The 22,332-nt window shown below is 32.6% G+C and overlaps 1 protein-coding gene across 5 annotated transcripts; it reads right to left on the minus strand.

Moving 5' to 3' along the window:
* Positions 1-5,157: 5,157 nt before the first annotated feature.
* Positions 5,158-18,408, minus strand: LOC7470541 (mediator of RNA polymerase II transcription subunit 15a). 5 transcript variants are annotated; one of them, XM_024593683.2, is made up of 12 exons: positions 18,236-18,408; positions 16,215-16,355; positions 14,984-15,095; positions 14,196-14,319; positions 12,713-13,894; positions 11,386-11,456; positions 9,146-9,220; positions 7,499-8,878; positions 7,016-7,360; positions 6,257-6,469; positions 6,079-6,167; positions 5,158-5,674 (listed from the first exon to the last, which is right to left on the minus strand). In XM_024593683.2, the coding sequence occupies exons 2-12, from the start codon at positions 16,325-16,327 to the stop codon at positions 5,467-5,469; spliced, it is 3,912 nt and encodes a 1,303-aa protein (XP_024449451.1). In that variant the 5' UTR covers positions 16,328-16,355; positions 18,236-18,408; the 3' UTR covers positions 5,158-5,466. The 5 variants fall into 5 exon arrangements, with proteins under 5 accessions (XP_024449451.1, XP_024449450.1, XP_024449453.1 ...); XM_024593682.2 differs by having other exon boundaries at positions 16,215-16,358; XM_024593685.2 differs by having other exon boundaries at positions 16,215-16,401.
* Between the last annotated feature and the right edge of the window lie 3,924 nt (positions 18,409-22,332).

Here is a 22,332-nt window from a genome sequence, read left to right on the forward strand (position 1 = left end):
CGACCATTTTATTTCATTTGTTTTTTATCCAATTTTGGTTTACATTCTTTTAATTGCTTTTTTTTTATTCTTTTTCTTTTTTATTCTATTTTTCAATTAAGTCCTTTATTATTTTTTTCATTAGTTTTTATGTAGATTTGGTTTTTATTATTTTAATTACTATTTATTTTCTTTTTAGTTTTTTATAATTAAAAATTTTATTCAAGATTTTTTTTAATCTCCTGTATAGTTATTTTTAATTTTAAAGATTATTTTATTTAACTTTGATTTGACCATTCTCTTTCAATGACCACTACAAGACAAGAAAGCCTATTTCGGCTACATTCTTGGATTTAGTGCTTGAGAATTCCTACCAAAAGGTCCGCTTGTTGAAATGTTGTTCAGAATTTGTTTGGAATGATTAAATGATTATTTTTAAAAGTATTTTTTATTTATAAATATATTAAAATAATATTTTTTATTATTTAAAATTTATTTTTGATATTAATTTATTAAGATAATTTAAAAATATTAATTTTAAATAAAAAAATAAAAAAAATTTAATTTTTTTAAAACACAAAAAAAAACATAATATTAATTATTGAACAAGTCCTCCTATTCAGCTTACTGACGAGTCCATGCTGTTTACCAAGTTCTTATGTCCTGTCATGGTGTGTCAGTTTTTTAATCATATGTCTATCTATATAGTACATGTGTTCATGTCGGGTGGAGACATCAATTCTGAAACATGATTCACATGTCCCTATAATTTATGTAATTGGATTGAAAAATTATGCTAATTCAAATCAAGTTATTATATTTTATTTATTTTTATTATTGAATTTTAATTTATATTATTTTGTTAGGTTTTTATTAGTTAGTGCTGTTTAAGCTCAAATTTAATTATCATAAAGATTTTATTATTTAAATGTAATTTTTTTGAAGTTTTAAATAAATTGAATAAAAATTTGTAAAGTTACTGATATTTTCAACCTTTTTCTGTTCTTTGGCTTTTTTTTTAACTTTAATTCTTAATTTATTTTTTAAAAAACTTTTTTATTTCTAATTTTAATTTTTTTTATTATTCCAAATCAAATTTAAATTTGGTATTAGAACACAAGTTTTTAATTGTTATTTCAATTCTAGTTTATAAACTCTAGATAATGTGGTAAGCTTTCATCGAAACTGAAAAAAAAATGTAGCAGTGGTAAAAATTAGTTGTTCTATAACGCCTTTTCCAATTTACAGTACTTTACTATTAAAATCTGAAAAAAAAAGGAAGTTTATCATCGACAATAAAAATTCAATATTTGGAAATACGATTCATGTTTTTAAAAGATTTAAATTTTTTTTTATTGAAAATTAATTTTTTTATATTTTTGGATAGTTTTGATGTGTTAATCTCAAAAATAATTTTTAAAAAATAAAAAAATATCATTTTGATACATTTTTAAGTGAAAAGTACTTTGAACCACAATCGTTACCACAATTCTAAATAGCACTGATGTCATGCGGTTCAACTAGCATTTCTAAAAAATTCAAAAAAAAATTTTATTAAAAATTATTTTATTTTAATGTAATAATTTCAAAAATTACTTTTAAAAAATAAAAAAATATATTTTTAAATAAAAAATATTTTAAACAACAACTACAGTAAAAACATGTGATTCCATGATACCACCAGCCATCCCAACCACCATGTACCATCAACAATAACTCCACCCCACACCAGCAGTACACCAATCAGCCACCAAGACATCCGGCCCTATTCTCAGCCACGCCACCAGATCAGAAAGGCCCGTCACCAGCCCACCAGCCGCTACAGCTGACCTCTTAACGCCAGCAAATCAGGCGCCAGCCACCCCACGTTGCAGGAGGTCCACCACGAGCTCTATAGACCGAATTGCAGGCTGCATAACAACAGTTTAGTAGATCAAACCAACATGCAAAACAAATCGTCTTCTCCAGCTACATCAGATTGTCTTCTCCAGCTAAATCAGATTGTCTTCCTTTAGCAGCCAAGTCCAACGCCACCCCTACACTCCAGATCTTCCCCCGCCAGCGACAACGGGGCAAGCAGCAGATCAAGAAACCCTGAGTCTCTCTCAACGAATTTTAATTCACCAGGCAACGTCAGCGATATGTCATCACCACACCAGCACCACGTCAGCAGTGCATGCCATGTCAGTAGTAAGCGCCCGTCACCATCCTCTGCCATGTCAGCATCTCATCATCAGTTTTTGTCACGTCAGCAGCAGTATTTTCCAGCATTTTTCACCGAGCAATCTAAATCACATTTATTTAACTTTACTTTTATGGATTGGATTTGTACTTGTTGCAATTAATATTACTTTTTTATTTAAAATAAAAATCTTACTTTGTAATTTTTTTATTTTTAATTTTTACTTATCAATTTTTTTTTTAATTTATGTTGAGCATCTAATTATTTTTAATAATTACAAAGCCTATAAAAAATAATGGAAATTTGTAACTATTATTTTATTAATTATTTAAGAATGAAGACATGAACTAAACCAAATTTAAAAATAGATAGATAGAAACATAATTTTAAAACAAGGAATGATACCAACTAATGAATAAAATTAATAAGAATTGCAATTCTTAGTACATGAAATCAATTTTTTTGTAATTTCAATTTATGACAGAAACCAAATTTATCATTTTTTTCTTTTTTTAATTTTTTATATATTTTAAAAAAATTATAATCTAACAAAAACTTTTCCTTTGCCTTTTTTTTTAATAGTTACAACAATTTAAGAATTGATAAACAAGAAAAAAAAAACTCTTAAAATTAAACAAAAACACATGTGAACCTAGAGGTTAAGAATCCTAAAACTCACAATCAAAATTAAATACAATATAAGAAATCTAAAATCAAATTGAAAAAAAAAAACTCAACTTAATAATTACTTGAACCAAAAAACCTTAGTTATTGGATGAAAATCCCGACACATACTATAATAGATCAAGAGTCGAAGGTATAGGTTGAAAACCTTGACCAGATGATTATAACAAAGCAATAACCGAAGATATAAGAATGAATGCCACGAAAAAAAAAGAAGCAATATTTGATAAGTTTTGAAAGTTCTGTGAAGAACCAAGAGTAAAAGTAAGCTCTCATATACAAGTTTTATTTCTGAATAATTAATTTATCTTTAATTACAAGCTAAATAAACCTATTTATATTAGGTAAAACATTTTAAACAAGACTAAAAAAATAACAGAAGATTTCTAAATAAAATAATAAAAAAATAATCCTAAATCAACTAGAAAAATATTATAAATTATGAATAGTAATTTTTGGATCTTATCGCAAAGCTTTCTCGATATCTGGTTACAACAAAACTTCAACTCTATAGGAAACAATACATTTAGAATCTTCTAATAAATTTTAATACAATCCAACGATTGAATAAAAAATTATTCTCATTAACGTAAAACTACATATTAGAAAAATAAGCTTAATCCATATGTAAATAAGAAAATAAGTTAAATTTACGAATTTTGTAGGAAATAAGGCTCAAATATCTTGAATTAACTCATTAATTGTCTCTTTGATCTTCTTAGCTATTGACCTTGTAATAGACCCAATTGACACATATAATGGATCATATAATATTGCTTAATGATTCTCATCAACACTCAATTAGCCTGATTTAACAATCAAATTCATGATCCAGGTCATGAACACTACTAGAATGTGTTAATTTGGTCGGGCAACTATTTTTTTCTTTTCTCTTCCCTTATTCTTTCTTTGGTTGAGCTTTCTTTATACTTGGATCAGATGGAATTTGATACTAAATCGAAGAGTGTTATAGAATTAGAAGCTAAATTGAAAGAATAAGGCTTGGCTTAGGTGAGATGAGATTCGAGACTTAATTGAAAAGCTATTATTGAATTAAAGACTAATTTGAATTAAAAAAAAATAATCTAGCACGTGCATTGCACGAGCTAGCGTGTGAGGAGAGCCACCTCATTGGGGTGGCAAGTGTGATTTTCTGTCTTTAAAAGGTGATCTTTTTTAATGTCATTGAAATTATCTCGACGAAACTTTCTCTTGTGGTGGTGCGTGGTGGCTTCCTTGCTACAAAATAGCATTTACAACTATTATTTTCTTCTCTTTCTTTTTTTTTCCTTCCTCTCTTTGGATTTCACAACTAATTTTTCTATTCTTTTCTTAAGGGCTACATTTTTTCATGATTGTTAATCTCTTGGAAAACGGAAAATCCGAGCAATTTTTCACACGATCGAGCGCGAGCTCAACAATGGGATGTTTCCCTGGCAACACGAGAAAACAGAAATAATATATCAAGGCCAATTGCGACACAAACCGACTTGGAAGGGACCAAAATGGGGGGGAACATGAAAAAAACAAACAATTGGACTGTGTGAATCAACATTGCAATAAGTTTAGAGCTACAACAATTGAACAACTTCGCTTTTTGTTAATATTAATTAAAAAAAAACCAGCCAATTAATCGTGTGAAATATTATATGAATTAGATTTTAAAAACAAAGGACTATTAAAAGGCATAATACAAAAAGGTAATACCATAACCAATCAAAGAATTTAATAATTATGTCTAATTATTAAACAGATTCCAAAAATCTTAATAGAAACAATTGAATTATAAAAAAACAAGTAAAATACTCTTGTGGCAGACATTATCAAGAATAATCTTCAAAGCTCTAAAAAAACACTTGAATTTATTAAAAAGCATTACATATATATATGATGGGGTTCACTTACCTTCTCATTCTTTCTTTATCCTTCGCGTCCCTTTCTTGTTCTTTTGCTGTAAAAAGAATTGTCTTGTAGCAATCGGCGAGCACCCATCTTTGAGATATGAGAAAGCTTGTCCTCTAAAAAGAAACACTACTGAAGGAACAAAGATTGATTTGAACATTAATTTACACAAATTAATGTAGGGTAATGAATAAATCCCCATATTAGGGGGAAAAAAGGAAAATCTAATTCTCATCTTGCTGTTTGTAATGAATAAATCTAGGGTCATGCTCTTCTTTTTGTAGTCGTTCATGGATGATTGAAGATGGGTTTTTTTTAAAGAAAAAAATGGAGAGAAACAAGGCATAGATAAAGAGAGGGGTGAAGTTTCATTTGCTGTGTGTTGACACCTAATACCGACCCCACGAAGATTTCACAAATGACATGACATTAACATTAGAAATTTGTTACAAACAATGCAGCATATATTCGAACATTATAAGTATAACCTAATACACATATAATACAATGCATTATAACAAACAAACAACAAATAATATTATTCTATGATACAAGAACCTTGGAGTCTTCACAAAGAGATGAACCTCAGGCAATTTATGCTTCTGGTAAATTCCTGCCAATCAATCCAAAACTTCAAGTTTGGTCATCACAGGAGAAGCAGCCCATCACATATTCCACCACTGCTATGTCGACAAAATCCTGTTCAGAACAGCTTTGGATCATGCTGCACTCACGCAGTTTTCCCAAGAACCATATTTTGAGCTGAAGGTGCCTCCGCCACTTTGTTGTGCATGCTCTGAAATAACAGCATGGGCACAGACATCCCAAGTCCTGGCTATGTCTCCAAGCGACATGGGCTGTGAAAGGCTTCGAAGAGAGATGCTAAACCTAAATTTAGCTTTTATTGACAAATCCTCGTACTCTTTACTGTTAAAGAGTTGCACAAGACCGAATTGTAGCAGAAACAAGAGTAATATTTAGACGTCAGATTATAAAAAGCTGTGGAACAAAGGAAAAACTTAAACAAATATTATGTGGATTATCTCCAAGTATGGATCAGCATAATATTTAGAGCGATCAACAAAATAAACTGTGGATATAAACTTAAAGCAAAATCATTCAGGGTTCATTTCTAGTGAGCAGTTCGAAACAGTTTACAGGTTTACTCATCATTCCAGAGATGGGTTATCTTTTAATTTCTTGATCTAAAGGCAGTATTGTCACCCTATTAGCATGACAATCTAGATGATCTCATGTGATCAGACTCAGGAAACCCAGAAAAAAATGCTTAAATTGCACAGCCATGGTACAAATTTGTCCCTATATCTTACCTGACTTCAAATGGAAACTTGTCTAACAGTATCGGTGAGCAATTCGGATAATTTGTAGGCACAAGCAATCTAAGGGGCTGAATTGTTGACTGCACATGAATAAACCAAAATAAATACAGAGAAACCATTACACTTATATTAGTTTATTAACTTCATATTAGCAGGTTTGAAAGCCCACCATTTGCGCTGAAGTGTACTGTGCTTTCAAGTTTGGACTCAGAGCCACAGCGATAAATGAGCATTTGACAAAGGTTCCTCCACCCCCTTCAGCAGCAGCTGCTGCTGCAGTTGAGTCAACATCTTCATCACTAATATCAACCACTGTGTCTAAAAGTCGCTGATTTATTTCCCTTATCTCTTCCAAAAGGGCATGATTAGCCTGCAAGAAGAGCTACTCTGTTTATTCAGCTGGAATAAAAGCTGAAATGAGCCTTCCTATGAAGAGTCAGGTGTCAATCACACAGCACTTAGCATGCATTCACAACGAACCAGAAGTAAAAAATTTCTAGCATCATGACTTTGTCATTCTATATCCTTTTTGTACAACTTCCTTGAATACCCTATTAAATGACAAACCGCCTTCCTCTTTTGACATTTACTGCGGAGAACTTGAGCCAAAATAACTATTTAATTGTTGCCAGCTGCAGATTCTTTTTATTTCGCTTCTGTGTTATATTTTTAGAGTGACAAGTATAATTGTGGGATTCAAAATTGCAGAGAGAATTATTAAAATTATGGCATTCTATGGAAGTGCAAAACAAAATATTTTAACATAATAAGATAATATTTGTGGCCAGATATACGAGCAGAAACATTCAAACATTAATTAGAAACATTAAGAAAGCAAACGACAACAGGTTAAATAGAATAGGGGTAAACCCACATATAACAAACATTGTTATTAGTTTCAGACTAAAACGCAGAACGATAGTAATACCTCAATTTTAGGCCTCTTGACACTTGACGTTACAGTCGACTCCAAATCAGATGTCTCTGGACCAGTAAACTGCTTAAAACTGTCGCTTACACTGCCAGCTGATGATGCAACATTCAAGGGCATGGCACTTGTATGGCGCCTCATTTTCTTCGATCCAGTCATCCCATCTTGGGTGAAGAAATTTCTTGCCTGAAGGCGACATTTTGTCATCGCTACCAGATCCTCACCAACTGCAGCTCTAGACCCATTACCGGGTGCCGAGCCAGCAATTCTGTCAATCATACTGACAACAGAGCCAATGTCACTGACAGATGCACTAAGTGCTTTAGGAGAAAGAGATTTCACCTGAGAAATAAAATAACAGAATCATTTTCTTGTAATTACAAAATAACATAGAAAATGTTCAAATATTAACGGTTTTTCCTTTCTTTTCTAGGTGCGTCCAAAATAATAGAGTAAAACCAAAAAAAGAGCATGACTAACCGCTTTAATCATGCGTTCAAGTGGTTGCTCCATAACATTCGACTTGCCAGAAACAGTTGTCAAAGCACCACCATGAGCACCATCAGGACTGGTAAACTCTGCAAGCAAAGGCGAGGCAGATATCCCAGGAGTGCCAATTGCAAGGGATGGAGCCGTTGCTTGTGCAACAGTTGGTTGGTGTACAATATTTGAGGAGATACCAGAAATGGGTTTCTCAGAATCTCCTGGCACAGGGGATGGAGCTAAAGGAGTTGAAGGAGATGGGACAACAAAAGGCGAGTTTGCAGATTGCAAAGGTGTTCCAGTTTTAGTTAGAGAAGGCAGTAGATTTTGCTGGTCAATCTGAGGAGAAGAATGTTGTTGTAATTGGGGGGAAGCATGCTGGAGCATTTGTGGTGAAGAAATAGGAAATGAGGATCCTGGTTTCATTTGTTGATGAGGGAAAGCAGTGCGTTGACCTGTCGAGAGATGTTGTTGGAAGACTGCTGGCTTGATTCCAATCCCCTGTCTCAACTTCATCTCATTTACATCATTCATCTGATGCGGCTGTGGAATTTGTTGTGTCTGCATCTGTGCAGGCAACTGCTGCTTGGCTTGCTGGTGTAACTGCTGCTGCTGCTGCTGCAGCAGCATCTGTTGCTTCTGCATTAAATGCTGTTGCTGCTGCGTCTGACGCTGTTGCTGCTGCGGCTGACGCTGTTGGAACTGTTGTTTAAGCTGTTGTGTTTGTAGCATCTGCTGTTTTAGATGCTGCTGTTGAATCATATTGGAATTCAACTGAAGAGGAATATTCGACTGCAGCATACTCACCCCACTTTGTGTTGACAATGTGTTAAAATTGGTAGGTTGGGAACTGCTCACAGGATTCTGTTGTACAGATCCTACAGGTGCCTGCTGCAATGAGCTCAGTGAATTTCCTTGTCCAGAATCTAAATTGGAAGCTGATTGCATTGGATTCATCTTGTTTGGTTGTGATGTAGAAACCCCAGATAAAGAAGAAAGAGAATTATGCGGCAAGCTTGGCACATTGTTCTGCTGCATTGTTGGTACAGAACCTTGCAAATTCATTGATTGCAACTGGGGGTTGAGTTGATTTTCATGGGACTGCAATTGAGGAACTTGAGATTGGGGTCGCTGCATAGGTTGCATATGAAGCTGGGGAAGCTGTCCTTGCTGAAGATTAGGAACAGGCTTTCTGGGTCTGCTTGTGTTTAGAAAATTTAAAATCTGATTCTCATAGTAACCCAACTTCTCTTTGAAATTAAGCTTGATGTTGTTTTTCGGAACTTGTAAGAACATTATCAGGCGCTCCAACATGGTCTTAAGTGCCTTTAGCTTGTCAAGCTGTTCTGACTTTGGTTGTTGCGGATGAGAGTCATGCTGGAAAACAAAGTTAACAAAAACACAAGAATTGAAAATCACATTGACCCTTTCTACCAAAACATTGCTGAAAACAATGTTTTTTATTCCACTTCTTCTGTGTGAATGCATGGTTTTGGGGTGGTTGGGGGGTAATTTGTGCAGATGATATAGACAGGCAATGTTAATGAGAACAACAAATAAAAAAAAAGCCATAATTAAGCTACAAACAAAAGCTCAAGATGGTGGTCTAAGAATCATGCATGGGCAATTGCATAGTCAATCTACCTGCGGTAACTTGGCAGCAATTCTCTGGTATATTTCATTTATTTCAGGGAAATACATCTCCTTCATGACTTTGATCTAGAAAGTACATAACAACCAGCAAGACATAATCAGTCAAATGCTTGATTTCTTCATGTGCCACAATCAGAAAGAAAGCATCACGGACAAACTTAAGAGAATCAATTAAAAAAAAGTAGAGGATGACATAAATTAGAGCAGATTTCATAGTGAAGTGATGTCAAAGATGAAAACTCAAAAGAGGATAATGATATTGATTGAATGGAAAGGTGTAAAGGACTTTGTGTAATTTATAGACCTTCAGACAAGATTCAGGGGCTGGTTAAATTCAGTTGCTTAGCCTCCCTGCAAACTACTCATCATTGTCCTCTACTGTTCTCACTCAAGACAATGGATGTCACAACTTTGGTAACATTTCATGACCCTTACAAATTAACACTTGATAAGCCTTGAGATCCTAAGATGTACCACTATCAACAACCACTGTTGTCCCATTTTAGAACTCCCTCCAATGCACAGAAGAATTGTCCTCATCAAATCTGCGGTTATGACTTAAGACAACAGCCACTAAACAGTTCAGAATTTCAATCGCATTTTCTATAAAATTCAACAACTATGGATATGGCCATGACTCAATGGATTGGGTCCACTTATTTTTTTCTTGCATCAATCACATGTTTAGAATGAATTTGATTGTGATCCTGCAGATAACTGTTCACTTCACATATGATACTGTCATTCAAAAATAATGTCACTCTTGATTTCAAGTCTGTCGATTACAGTAAGAAATACTACCAATTGGACTCATAGGAAATAATATAATAACTAGTCAGAGGCCCACCCATTGGGCAGTAACTTCTTGAAATATGTAAGTACATCATCTGCGATTTATTTCTTAGTCAATTTTAAGTAGAGTTGTATACCTATATATTTTCTCATAACTTTGTGAACTTCTTTAAGCTATATTATTTAGCAATGCTTCCGCAATGCCTAGCATGGTCCGATTTTGATAGTGTGATTATTTTAAATATAAATATCTTTTACCATATTAATATTTTATATGATGATCTTATCGAAACATTATGCTAATTGATATAATTGTTTTTATTCATATTATTATTATATTTAAACAGAAACAATAACAAATCAGATACTTGTGAATGATGGTTATTGATCCAAATTTTAAAGGTTCTATACAAAAATATTAACAATCTAAATTATTTACTTATTAGCTCAAAACACATTTTATATTACACTTATTCAATCAAAACATGCTTATTTCACAATTGATATTTGCTGAAATAAAATAAGAAAAAACAAAAAACAAATCATGTATATGTACACATAATATATTCTACATTCCCAGTGCATATTCAAGTTAAAGAAAAATTACAAAGTTGAATTACATGATTTTATCATTTTGTTAATAAATAGTTTAATTGAAAAATAATAACAGTGTAAATGACACATTATTCAACAATTGTATCAACATAAATTTTTAAATAATTTAAGGAGCTTTGATGAGGATTGATCTAACATGGATGCAATTCCTTGTAATTTTTCTAGTTTTACTTAACCAAAAAATATTCAATATGCCTCTTACATTAAAGCTTAAAATACAAACTTTTAATTGGTTTAAACGAAAACAATAAAAAACAATTATATTGTAAGAAATCTTGATATGAAGCCTTCAGTTAATTTTTTCCCTTATTTTCTCTCTCCTCAAAGCTTCATTAATGTTTACTTATTTTATGTTTTTCAAATTAACATGTGGCATAAGAGACCCATTTTATTTTATAATTTTTACATATGGTATAATATGATTTGCAAATAGTGGGTCTCTTGCACATGTGGCCTGTCCACGTGTCCTTTCACCATAGCATTCCTTGTGAATAGCTATCGATTTACTCACCAAACAACAAAAACATGGGAGTACAGAAAAAACAGTTCAAAAGACAAAGGTTCGCGAGAAAATTGTTGTTAGTGTCAGAACCAAGAAAGCAATTCCCTTGACCTAGCAATGTGAATATTTCACCTTTAGTCATCTATCAATAATTTATCATTCTTACTATGGAAATTACAATGCATCCTAACTAATCCCAACCATAGCTGAATAAAATTCCCTTGTACCATAATATCCCAGGAGACCTTTTTCCATTGAAGTTTTGCAAGGCTATGACATACTTGAAATTTTCATCTACTAAACAGTAAATTCCATAAAATACCTTTTGGTAGATCTCCTCTTGCCAATCATTGACATTCACATGTCCAGTCTGTGTTGTAGAATCTAGGGATGCTACAAAAAATTTGATTCAGACAACAAAAGATCAGAATTTGTGTATTTTTGTGTGATATTTGTAGACAAACTGTATTTCTGTAATTTTCACAGTAAATATGGAATCTTAAAGGTCTGGTTTTATTTTCTATCTAGTATTTAGTAGTGCAAAAGAATAATGAGCTTTATTTCCTTATGTAGGAATATAAGTTCGGGTTGGACTTGGAAACTCCATATAAAAGTTATATAATCGTTCAGTCAGATCAAAGAGACTTTATGGAAAACAATATGCTCCTGCCACCCACAAGTGATCATTATACATATACATATACATATATAAAGGCTCAATTACTTTCTTACAGAAGAAAAGCAAGAGATAGTAACTCAACTAGTAGAAGAAATCTATAGTCATATCAGTTCAACAAACAAGAATTGGATGGTAGCAAAATTTAACAGACAGAAGAAAGATGAAAACAGTAGCACCTCAATATGCAGGAAGTACACAAGAAGGATACCACCCAAATAATCAGGAAGTCTACAAGAAGCCTTGAGAACATGAAAAGCAAAATTGAAATCGCATTTTTATTTCAAGTAGCCAAGAAAGGATTACAAGCCTGAACAAACAGAAAGTGCTCTTTACCTCCTAACCAAGAAAATCTTTAAAATCAACCATCTCAATCATAGAATATAGAGTAGCCATGCATCACATTCCTTGTTCCTTGAAGTTAAGGATGAAACACTTCATGTGCATCACAGAATTAGCATTGAGGAGATGATCATGGGATTTTTTCAGCAAGGTAATGATTTATCAGTATACCACACCTCAAATGCCTCATAGAGTTAATCCACCATCTTTCTTCCCATAAAAATCAGTTAGCTAATTAGTTCCCCTAGTGTCAAATGCATTGTCCAATTGGAGATGTATTTTTAAATTATCATCCATTAAATTCAAAACGAAAGGTAGACAGTTGGTGCAATGCACTGGAGGGCATGATGTGGTAGCAAATCTGGCTTGTGACTGCAGCAATGGTTTCAATAGCAGTGACAATGCTAATGCCATAAATGGCAGCAGTAGCACATAGAACTACCAACAAGGGCATTACTGACTTGAACCATTATCATATTTTTGAGAGATTCATCTATCCATAAACTCAAAGCTCTGTGACAGATGGAAATGCATCAATTGGAAAACAAAAGTTATAATCTACATGAAAACACAAAACTGCAAAAGTACAGTTGGAGCAAGGCTAGGAAGCTGCACGTATGAAATAACTTACTTGGGGACGTTTCTGGAAGGGCTCTTTGAGATTGATATAACTGCTTTTGCTGATCAGTCACATTCTGCTGTTGAAGCAAGGAACCTGATGCTTGAAATCTTTGTTGCAGATCATGTTGTAATGGATTTGATTGCTGTTGCAGCTGCACTGGCTGTGATTGGATCTGTGACATCAATTGCTGCTGTGGCAGCTGTGGTTGTGACTGCTGCCCTTGATTAGGTAACAAAGTACCTGCACTTTGTTGTGCTTGTTGCTGCAGCGTAACCTTGGACTGTTGTAGCATGTGTACAGGGTGCTGATTAGTTTGCATGCTTGAGTTACCAGACTGAGCTCCAAGCAGCTGCTGCTGCTGTAAACTGGAGACATTACTTTGAGAGCCCAGCTGTTGCTGATGCATGCTTGATAGGTTATTTTGTTGAACCATTAATTGCTGCTGCTGCAGATTTGGAAGGTTATTCTGCTGGCCTAGCAACCTCTGCTGCTGATGAATACCAGCAGTCTGTTGAGGTTGTTGCTGCTGCCTGAGGACTGGTTGTGGATGTTGCTGAAGCATGGGTTGTGTTGACTGTTGAACAGAAGATGGCTGATTCTGTTGAAGACAAGAGAGAGGAGCCGTTTGCATTATTGAAGGCTGCATAACAGATGGTGTTTGCACACCAGACTGCTGAGAAGATTGCAACTGATTTGACTGTAATAGGTTTTGCTGCTGCTGTTGCTGCTGCTGGACGTGAGATTGCACAAGTGAGTGCTGGGGATTTCCCTGTTGAAGCTTCTGCTTCAAAAGCTGTTGTTGTAACTGCTGCTGGTAAAAATACTGCTGAGGATTTTGGGGCTGCTGTTGTTGCTGTGGAACAACTAGTTGCCTACCTTGTCTCTGAGAATTGGCAAGCATATTGGAGGGCACCCCTTGTCCCATTGGATTCCCCACTGGGTTCTGTGAAACACCAGAGATACTCTGCATGTTAGGATTCTGGCCAACAGAGTTGGGGACAGTCTGGGTTAAACTGGAGATGGGAGGCAATGCTGACGTTAAACCAGAAGAACTTTGAACTCCACTAGATGCCATACCAGTCTGCATGTTCTGTGACAACAATTGCTGGCGTTCTTGAGATTGATTAGCAGGCAATGGGATAGTGAGTGATGGCCCTTGATTGTGAACTTGAGACTGCATACTGTGAGATCCTGTTCAAGATAAAAAGCAAAAAGGAAAACCATGTCAACCAAAAAAAAAAAAAAAAGACAGGCAGCTTATTCGTAGAGGCATGAGGGAAAGAATTAAGATGGATTTGATTCAAGGCATCAGAAGGCTGAGAGCAAAATAATCTGCACTTCCTGCCTAAAATTCATCAACTGCTCAACTTTTTAAAAATGCAAGACATATACATAGAAATATGCAGCAATAAAAAGTAAAAGAGTTTGATAACACAAAAATTAAAACAAAAGGAGAGATGTTTAGAAATTCAATGCTTGGCTGCATTATTACCTCCTGGATCCAGGGGTTTGTTACCACTGCCAGTGGAGTTGGGTGGCAAAGAATTGGGTATGGTACTTTGAGACTTGTTCTCCATTGCAAGCATCTTCAGAGATATTTTACGCAGATAATCAGACTGAAATCAGATATCAATAACAAAACATTAGATCTCAAAGCAATCCACGTTACATAGAAGAGAAGGGGGGAGGATATCTACTCTATCTTTCTGATATTCTAAGCTTTATGTATTTTGCATCTTCGGAGGTGTTTGGGAGTGCAGTAGCGGTTGCGGTTCAAAGTGTTTTTCACTTGGAAATGCATCAAAATAATATTTTTTTTTTATTTTTAAAAAATTATTTTTGATATTAGCATATCAAAATGATTTGAAAACATTAAAAAATTAATTTTAAACAAAAAATAATAATTTCAAGTTTTTGGAAAATACGATTTCAACCGCGTTCCCAAACACTACCTTCATATAGGATCTACTTCTGTTTCCCCTCTTTTTATTTAATTATGTATTTATTGCTTCACTATATTATTTTATTTGTGCCATAGAGCTGCTATTTTCCCACTTCCCTTGTACTTGAAAAGGACCTGGTCACACTAAATAAAACACATGTCAAGAGACTTAACAAAAAGATGTGAACTCCCAATCAACCTTGCATACACAATGAATAGTGAGGGAGCATGGGCACACTACACACACATTTGGACATGCATAAATCTACAAACTTATCCATGTGTATATTCAAGTCTAGCGAGTGTTGAAATTAAATAACCTAGCATCAGGAAAGTACCTGACTTGTTGCAGCAGTATAAATCTTTTCCTCAAACCGTACGGCTATTTTCTTGAGTTCTTGTAATCCCTCTTGACCAGAAAATGGAAGATGTCTTTTTAATGTCTCCATGCTGCACATGTAATACTTTACATTTAATTTTTAATGACCAGACAAGTATAGAGAAGTTAGAAGCAGCAAGAAAGAACCCTCAACTCATAAACCACACCAATATAAAAAAATGCATAAATTGATTCAATTGCCAAAAAATAAACACAAATATTGAGATAACCAAGTGTCAGGCAAGTCAAATATGGAATGAAGTTGCATAGACATCTATTTTACTTCCTTTCCCCATATTATTCCAAAGGTGCATAGTATAGGAGTTTAGTTGACCACCCTTTTGTCTTAAATTCCCATATACAACCTTCGTGCTTCATTTTCTTGAACTAGAAGCACCTTTCATTTACGGCAAAGTTCTAAGATATACAATCAAATTAGCAGGTAACCAGGGATGTTTCTGCGCAAACATTACAGTTGCATTTACTTCTGACTAAGAAAACTTCTATACTGTGCTATAATTGAAATAGAAAAGAACAGAAATCCTTTCAATTATGAAAATGCAATAAGCTAACCTTATCTCACACTGCAATATATAAACTATGGTACCGATTGGCCATTGCAAGTGCCAGCGGTAGCTGTCTAAATGGTTTTGAGTGGAGCTAAGTCATCAAAACCTTCAACTTTATAATGAGAGACTAGGAAACCATAGACTATTGGGCTAATTGAATTTTGTTTGTTGCTTTTGTGCTCCAAGATTACTATCATTTAAACCCTATAGAAGTTAAAACAAATAGAAGGCCCAAATCCAACACTGTTCATTTTAAGTCCAGATGCAACTTGAGTTTCCAATCGAAACATGCATGCTCATAGTAATGGATTAACCTTGAAATTTTAAGCGGAACAAGCTTCATGCAGGCATCCCAGAGATCGATATCAAAAGAAGAGATTACCCAAGAAGTTCCAACAAAAATTACTCCATGAACAATTTTGATTCGCCCAAGTTTGCTTCTTGTGAAGCACCCATGGAATAATGAAAAATAAATAAATATAAAAGATGTGTATTATACTTGAGGTCGCCTCATGGCAGTCATGCTGATTTTCATTTACCTTTTCCTCTTCTCTTTTTTTCTTATAAATATGGAATTTGCTATTTCGCAGCACTGCCACATAATAGGAAACAAACACTTACATTTTGTTGACTATTCTTTGGCGTGCGTCCGGCTGCAATTGAGTTCTCCAATCACCCGTGTCCATGACAGGTTCTCCACCGGGGGCAGTAGGCCTCCAATTATTGGCATCCATGGGGTTTTAGCCAACCAAAAACAAACCACTTCTATCACCACAACAAAAGATCATGTCACATGTTAGAATAGACCCTAAAAAGAAAGAAGAACAGCAGGTGTAAGACCGCATCAAAGTCATAAAATTGGAATATCAGATTATTCAGACTTGAATAGCTTAGGGAAAAAGATCCATTTAATAGCAGGCTCTTTATTAAGGAATTTTACCAAATTTATCATCGTAGCATGCATAAAATCTAAGGCATAGCAAAGATACACCACCATTCAGGGCAAGGTGCTAGGATCTTGGGTATTCAGGCATTCTAGGTAAAGTGTTGGGCTTGAATCTTCATAGAGCTTCTAAAACCAAGTATACAAAAACCAGTCAGCCATCTCAGAACTTGCCACATCAACAGATGGTGAGTGTTGGTAAGCCAAGCCATGGACAAACTCACAACGCTTCAATTTAACTTGATGTTTTCAAGCGACGCTTGTAATCCGTAATCGATGCATCATAACAGTGACAAACTTGTACTTCTATTCCTTTTGTTTTAAGTCCACAGTTTCAGATCAAAATAGATATTTAATATTTAAAAACATTGTAAACATATTTAATTGCTTTACTTCAGTAGATAGATTAATTTATGTTCTAGATATCAGTTCGTCACCTCTTACCAAATTAGATTCAGCACAGCGCCTTTTTCAGGTGCTTACCATTTTTTACTTGCATGTAAATACATGCTGTAAAAAAACCCTCCCCCTCCCCCTCTCATCCTCCCGCACTTGTTATTAATGTATTTATTTACTTCTGAAAAACTAAATATTTGAGGGAGCAAAAAGTGTAACTAGAAAGATAGGAATAAGACATCCTCAATAGAATAAAGAAGGAAGAAGAAAACAAAACAAAATCAGAAAACAAGGGCTTTCCAGTCTCCATTGAATATCAGCAGTCTAAATACCCCAGCACAAGTAGAGCATGAAGACGCCAGAAACACTAATCCATCCCAAAAAGATTGTCTAAAATGTATTAATCCAGGAAAAAAAGAAGAAGAAGAAGACAGTATTAACCATGATACATTTCATGTTTTCATCAACTGCAAAGTGTTGGACTGATAAGAATCAACTTAGCAAGCCCAGATGAAATAATACAATTTACATGGCATTTCTTTCTTTTATTTTTTAATAGACAACGCAATAACCCTGACCGAACTAAATGCTTGACCTTGAGTTAAGTTATAAAATGTTCTTCCTAACTCAATGCACTAGAATGCCTTTGGGGTGAAGGGAACGAAAGCATGCGTTTTCCAGTTCTGCATGCTCTTAAATTTCAACTCAAGTATCACGATATTGTAGTTAGTTAGGCGTAACATTTCGAAACGAAGATTCACCCCATACTCATATTAGCTGGGCAGTTCTAAAAAAAAAAAAAAAAAAAAACACTAGTTGGCTATTTAATAATTTAAGAAACCTATTAAATCCTCAAATTAGAAAGGACACATCATGGAGGTTATCAAGGCATATTATTATTATTATTATTATTATTATTATTTTCAGTAGCATGAGCACTGTATAAAATTTTCTTTTCTTCCTTTTTTTTTTTCATTTGCGAAAATAAAAGGAATTATTTTCAGTTTTCCACTAAAAAGCAAAACTAAAAAGAAAAAATTAGGGTTCCAAAATTGAGAGCTTAATTATTATAATAATCATAATAAAGGTGACAAAAAGCTGATCAGTTCATGCGGATTTAGCTAACACATCGAAAAGAAAACATTCGAATTGGTCGATTGTATCTTTCTTCGAATTGCGTTCAAGAGCTAGGATTTAACCGAATCCGATTATTTATTTATTAAAATCGAATTCTCTCTTAGAATAATACCGATAATTAAATAAATAAAATAGCACAGAATAAAAATAAAAGAGAAGTAAGCACCTGGAGGATATATGAAGCCCTTATTGGTGTTGGTGGTGTTTTACGGTGAGGCGGAGACAGACGGGGGAGGAGAGGAGAGAGAGAGGTGAGGTCGGCTCAAGCGAGGCGTGTTGGACACCAGAGAACAGAACCAGATACACATGACTTTCATCTTTTCCAGATTCCTTACAAACTGCGTATTTATTTACAAGCGTTTCAGGCATATTATTGTAAAAATTTAAGTTAATTATCATAACCTAGTCTCTGTATTTTTATAAAGCTAACAAATTAATCTCTCAAGTTTTCAGAATAATTAACTGATCCTCTAATCACATTTCACTGTCAAAAACTAACGAACTATCGGTGACACCTCAGCATTTCTCTAAAGAAAAATTAATGGAGGGACCAGGTTACTAGGTATGTGAAACTATAGGGACTGGTCTATTATATTTGTAACTAGAGAACCCATATTATTTGTTTCTTAAGAATATAAAGATTAGTTGTAATAACAAATATACTAAAAAACTACATGGACGAATCACCGTGGCCATAGATTCACATCATTATCCACTACAATAATGGAGTGGCGGCTTTGGTCAAAAAAAATTACTTGTATTTGATTAGGAGTATTTTGGTATTTTTATGCAAGTTATCCGTTATTAGTGAGTTGTATGAAGGTATTTTTGTCTATACAGTATTTAATAAGCAGTAAAATAATTAAAATACTCCTCAGTGTAAAAAAATCAATTGTTTCGTGTAGGGATATAAATGTATTTTTGGTTTTTATATGCAGTTGAATTACAAATATAACATTGGATCTAAGAAATTTAATGCATTGAGGTAAGGGATATTAAAGTTTTTTTGTTCTGTTTTTTTTTTTCAATTGTTGGTTTGCATGGGGGTAATGTTGTGATTTACCATTGAAATAATATTTTTAATTAGAAGCAATTGTTAGCGTGTTGTGCATGCACCAACGAGTGGGAGACACCGTGTTTTTTTAGCGGCGCGTGCAATGTCTCCTAGTAGTAAAAAATAGTATTATGTCGCAGAATCTAATTCTTTGTAATCTCATCTTCCATCCTAGGTGGCGCGTGTACTCCAAATATTCATGATTTATCGTCAGTGACCTTTCTTTTTTTTCCCCCCCTTAATTTCTCTCTCCTATCCCGATAAATACATTATGGTCCTTAAATGTTCTTGGTATTTCAGATTCAGTTTTTTTATTTTTATTTTTATATTTTTGTCATTTTCCTTTTTGTTAAAGTTTTATATGTTTTTAATTTAACCATTGGTTTTTAATTTGTATATATAATAATTTTTTATACGGTTCTTCTGCTTTTGATTTTGTATTTTTACCCCTTTCCCCTTTTAACAAAGTTTTTATTTCTTTCAATTTTATTCTTCAAATCAAACTTATGGTTTTGGTTTTTTCAATGGTAATAATAGTGATTTCAGTTTGGTTCCTCTGCTCTTGATTTTTTATTGTTTTTCTTGGTTTTTCTGTCAAAAATTTTATAGTTTTTAATTTTGTCCTTCATAAAAATAAAAATAAAAATATTATTGATAACAACAACAACAACAACAACAATAATAATTAAACTTTTGTTATCAAGTGCTAACTTAGCCCTAATTAGCGTTGTTACATATTTATCATGGTTAGTTTTTTACGTTATTTTTTAACCCCATTTTAATACATAATCATTTTTTGTACAAAAAAAAAGTTCAGCTTCGCAGCAAAGCGCCATAGCCAAGACTAGTTTACTCTTAAAATTAATGTCCAGTGTTCTTAAACTTTTTTCTTTTATTTTCCATTGCTTTTATTTCTATATTCATGCAGAGTGGCAGATTTCATTTACAGGGTTTATTTTGAGATTTTTTAATAACAAAATGGAAAAAATTATATTTGGTAAAATAACATAATTAAAAACTTATTTGTAAAAATAACGTAATTTGTTGAAATGTGTATATGTCATATGCACATCAAAAAAGGTAATGCATATACCACACACGTGCGACCTTTTAAATTTAAAAGGTTGTGCATGTTGTATAATGTGTCTATATTTGATTTCTTTTTTTCTGTTTTTAAAAAATTATTAAATTCAGGTCACTAATTTTTTTTTCAATTCCATTCTCTCAAGTTATGTTTGCACAATTTTAAATTTAGTAATTTATTTTGATTTGTATGCGATATCATATTCATGATGTTAAAAAATCATTGTATAAAATTAGGAATCTAGGATCCAAAAGCTTCAACCTCCATTTTTAAAAGTGGCTAAAAAGTCAATTAGAAAATAACATGTTGTCTGCCTAGGCAGGCAGATAATGTGTGGTCTACTTAAAAAAAAATTAGGTAGATGACATGTGGTTCGTCTGTTAAAAAAAAACCAAGCGCTTAGGTTGGGCCTTCTAGCTTCACACACGCCTGATCTTTTTTCAAATATCCCTTTATATTTTTTCTTTTTGTGTTTTTTTTAAAAAAATTGACAAAAAATCTCTTTAAACTAATTTCTTAAAATAATATTTTAGTGATTATCCAATCATGCCATTGTTTTTAAGAATATTAGACATTTTTTAAGATGATGTTATTGATTTCTTTATGAGTGATTATGCATTACCTTAAGATGCAGAGTTTTTTAATTAATTTTGTCATTAATATTTCATGAAAATAAAACATCTATTTTTAATTTTATATATAATTTTATCAAATTTATTGTTCTTAATTTTTTTCATATAAGTGTGTAAAAATGATTGATTCATCATTTTTTTTTAATTTTATAACTCAAACTTGCTTTCATGATGATAATAAGTTTTTGCTTCAAAAACAATACTTCTCATGAAAAGCATTTTTGTTTCAAAAAATAAATGCATGAATAAGAAAAATAGGTTTTTGATTATTATTTTTTTCATTTTAGTTCAAATCTTTTATAGTTTTTGTGAATATTGTACCATTGTTGCTTTTTATTCAATCAACTATGATGCTAATTAAAAAAATTGTTTTTGTTGTCAAAAAATTACATGAATTAGAAAAGACAATTTTGATAAGGAAAAATATCTCCTTCATAATTTTATTTGTTATATTTAATGATTTAATGTGAGTGTTAGTTTTTATTATTGTATAACCAAATAAAAAATAGACTCCAAAACATAGAATTATTAAAACTAGCTAAGCATGTGACTCGGGTTGATATGAGTAAATTTAAAATATCATTGTTTGAATATCAAAAAGAAGTAAAAAAAAATGTCACTTCAAAAAAAATATCAAATCGAAATTTCACTAGGTGAGGTTAAGACCTCATTTGTTTGTTGGAAAGTGGTTTCCTTAGAAAGTGGATTCCTCCAAATTGAATTCCTACAAAGTGAATTATTTTCAGATGTTTGGTACTGTCATGAAAAATAAATTGAAAAACACTTTCCAGTGTTTGGTTATGCCATGAAAAATGAGTTGGAAAATAACTTATTGATATTTTTTTTAAATTTATTAAAATAATGAGGAACAAAACTTACAAATTAAAAAGTTGAATGAGAATGAAATTTAAAAAAAATCTAATTTTATAAATTATCTCAAATAAAATAAATAACAATCAAAATAATAGATATCAAATCTAACAAATAAAAAAAATGAAAGATGATGAAATTAAAATAATAATAATTACAATTTCATAAATTATTTCAAATAAAATAAGTAACAATCAAAAGAATGAAGACCAGATTTGATAGATAAAAAATTTCAATTAAAAAATAATAAGAGAAAAGCAAATAACAATAAAAAAAAATGAGGACCAAAGTTAATATAAAAATCAAATTAAATTAAATTCTAAGGGGTGAAATTGAAAAAAAAAAGATTCAAAATATAATATATAGCAATCAAAAGTTTGAAGATCAAATTTGTTATAATCAGTAAATAATATGATATTTCTAAATTTTTCACAACTTTTGAAAAATATTTTCCGTCTAAAATATAAGGAAAACACTTTCCTGAAAACCAAGTCAAATTTTCCTTTGATTAGAAAGTGATTTCTGTTAATCAATTTTTCTAATGGCAAATAAACACAAAAAAATTTAAAAATTAATTTTTAAAAAATCACTTTTCACCAAACAAACAAAGCCTAGATTAGAGA

Source organism: Populus trichocarpa, chromosome 1 (genome assembly GCF_000002775.5).
Source record: "Populus trichocarpa isolate Nisqually-1 chromosome 1, P.trichocarpa_v4.1, whole genome shotgun sequence".
Lineage (NCBI taxonomy): Eukaryota > Viridiplantae > Streptophyta > Magnoliopsida > Malpighiales > Salicaceae > Populus > Populus trichocarpa.

Coding starts and splice junctions, on each gene's coding strand:
- LOC7470541 (XM_024593683.2), bottom strand. CDS start 16,327: ATGGATGCCAATAATTGGAGGCCTACTGCCCCCGGTGGAGAACCTGTC. Junction 15,096..16,214: donor CAAAGAATAGTCAACAAAAT/GTAAGTGTTTGT, acceptor TTACATGTGCAG/CATGGAGACATTAAAAAGAC. Junction 14,320..14,983: donor ATACTGCTGCAACAAGTCAG/GTACTTTCCTGA, acceptor ATCTGATTTCAG/TCTGATTATCTGCGTAAAAT.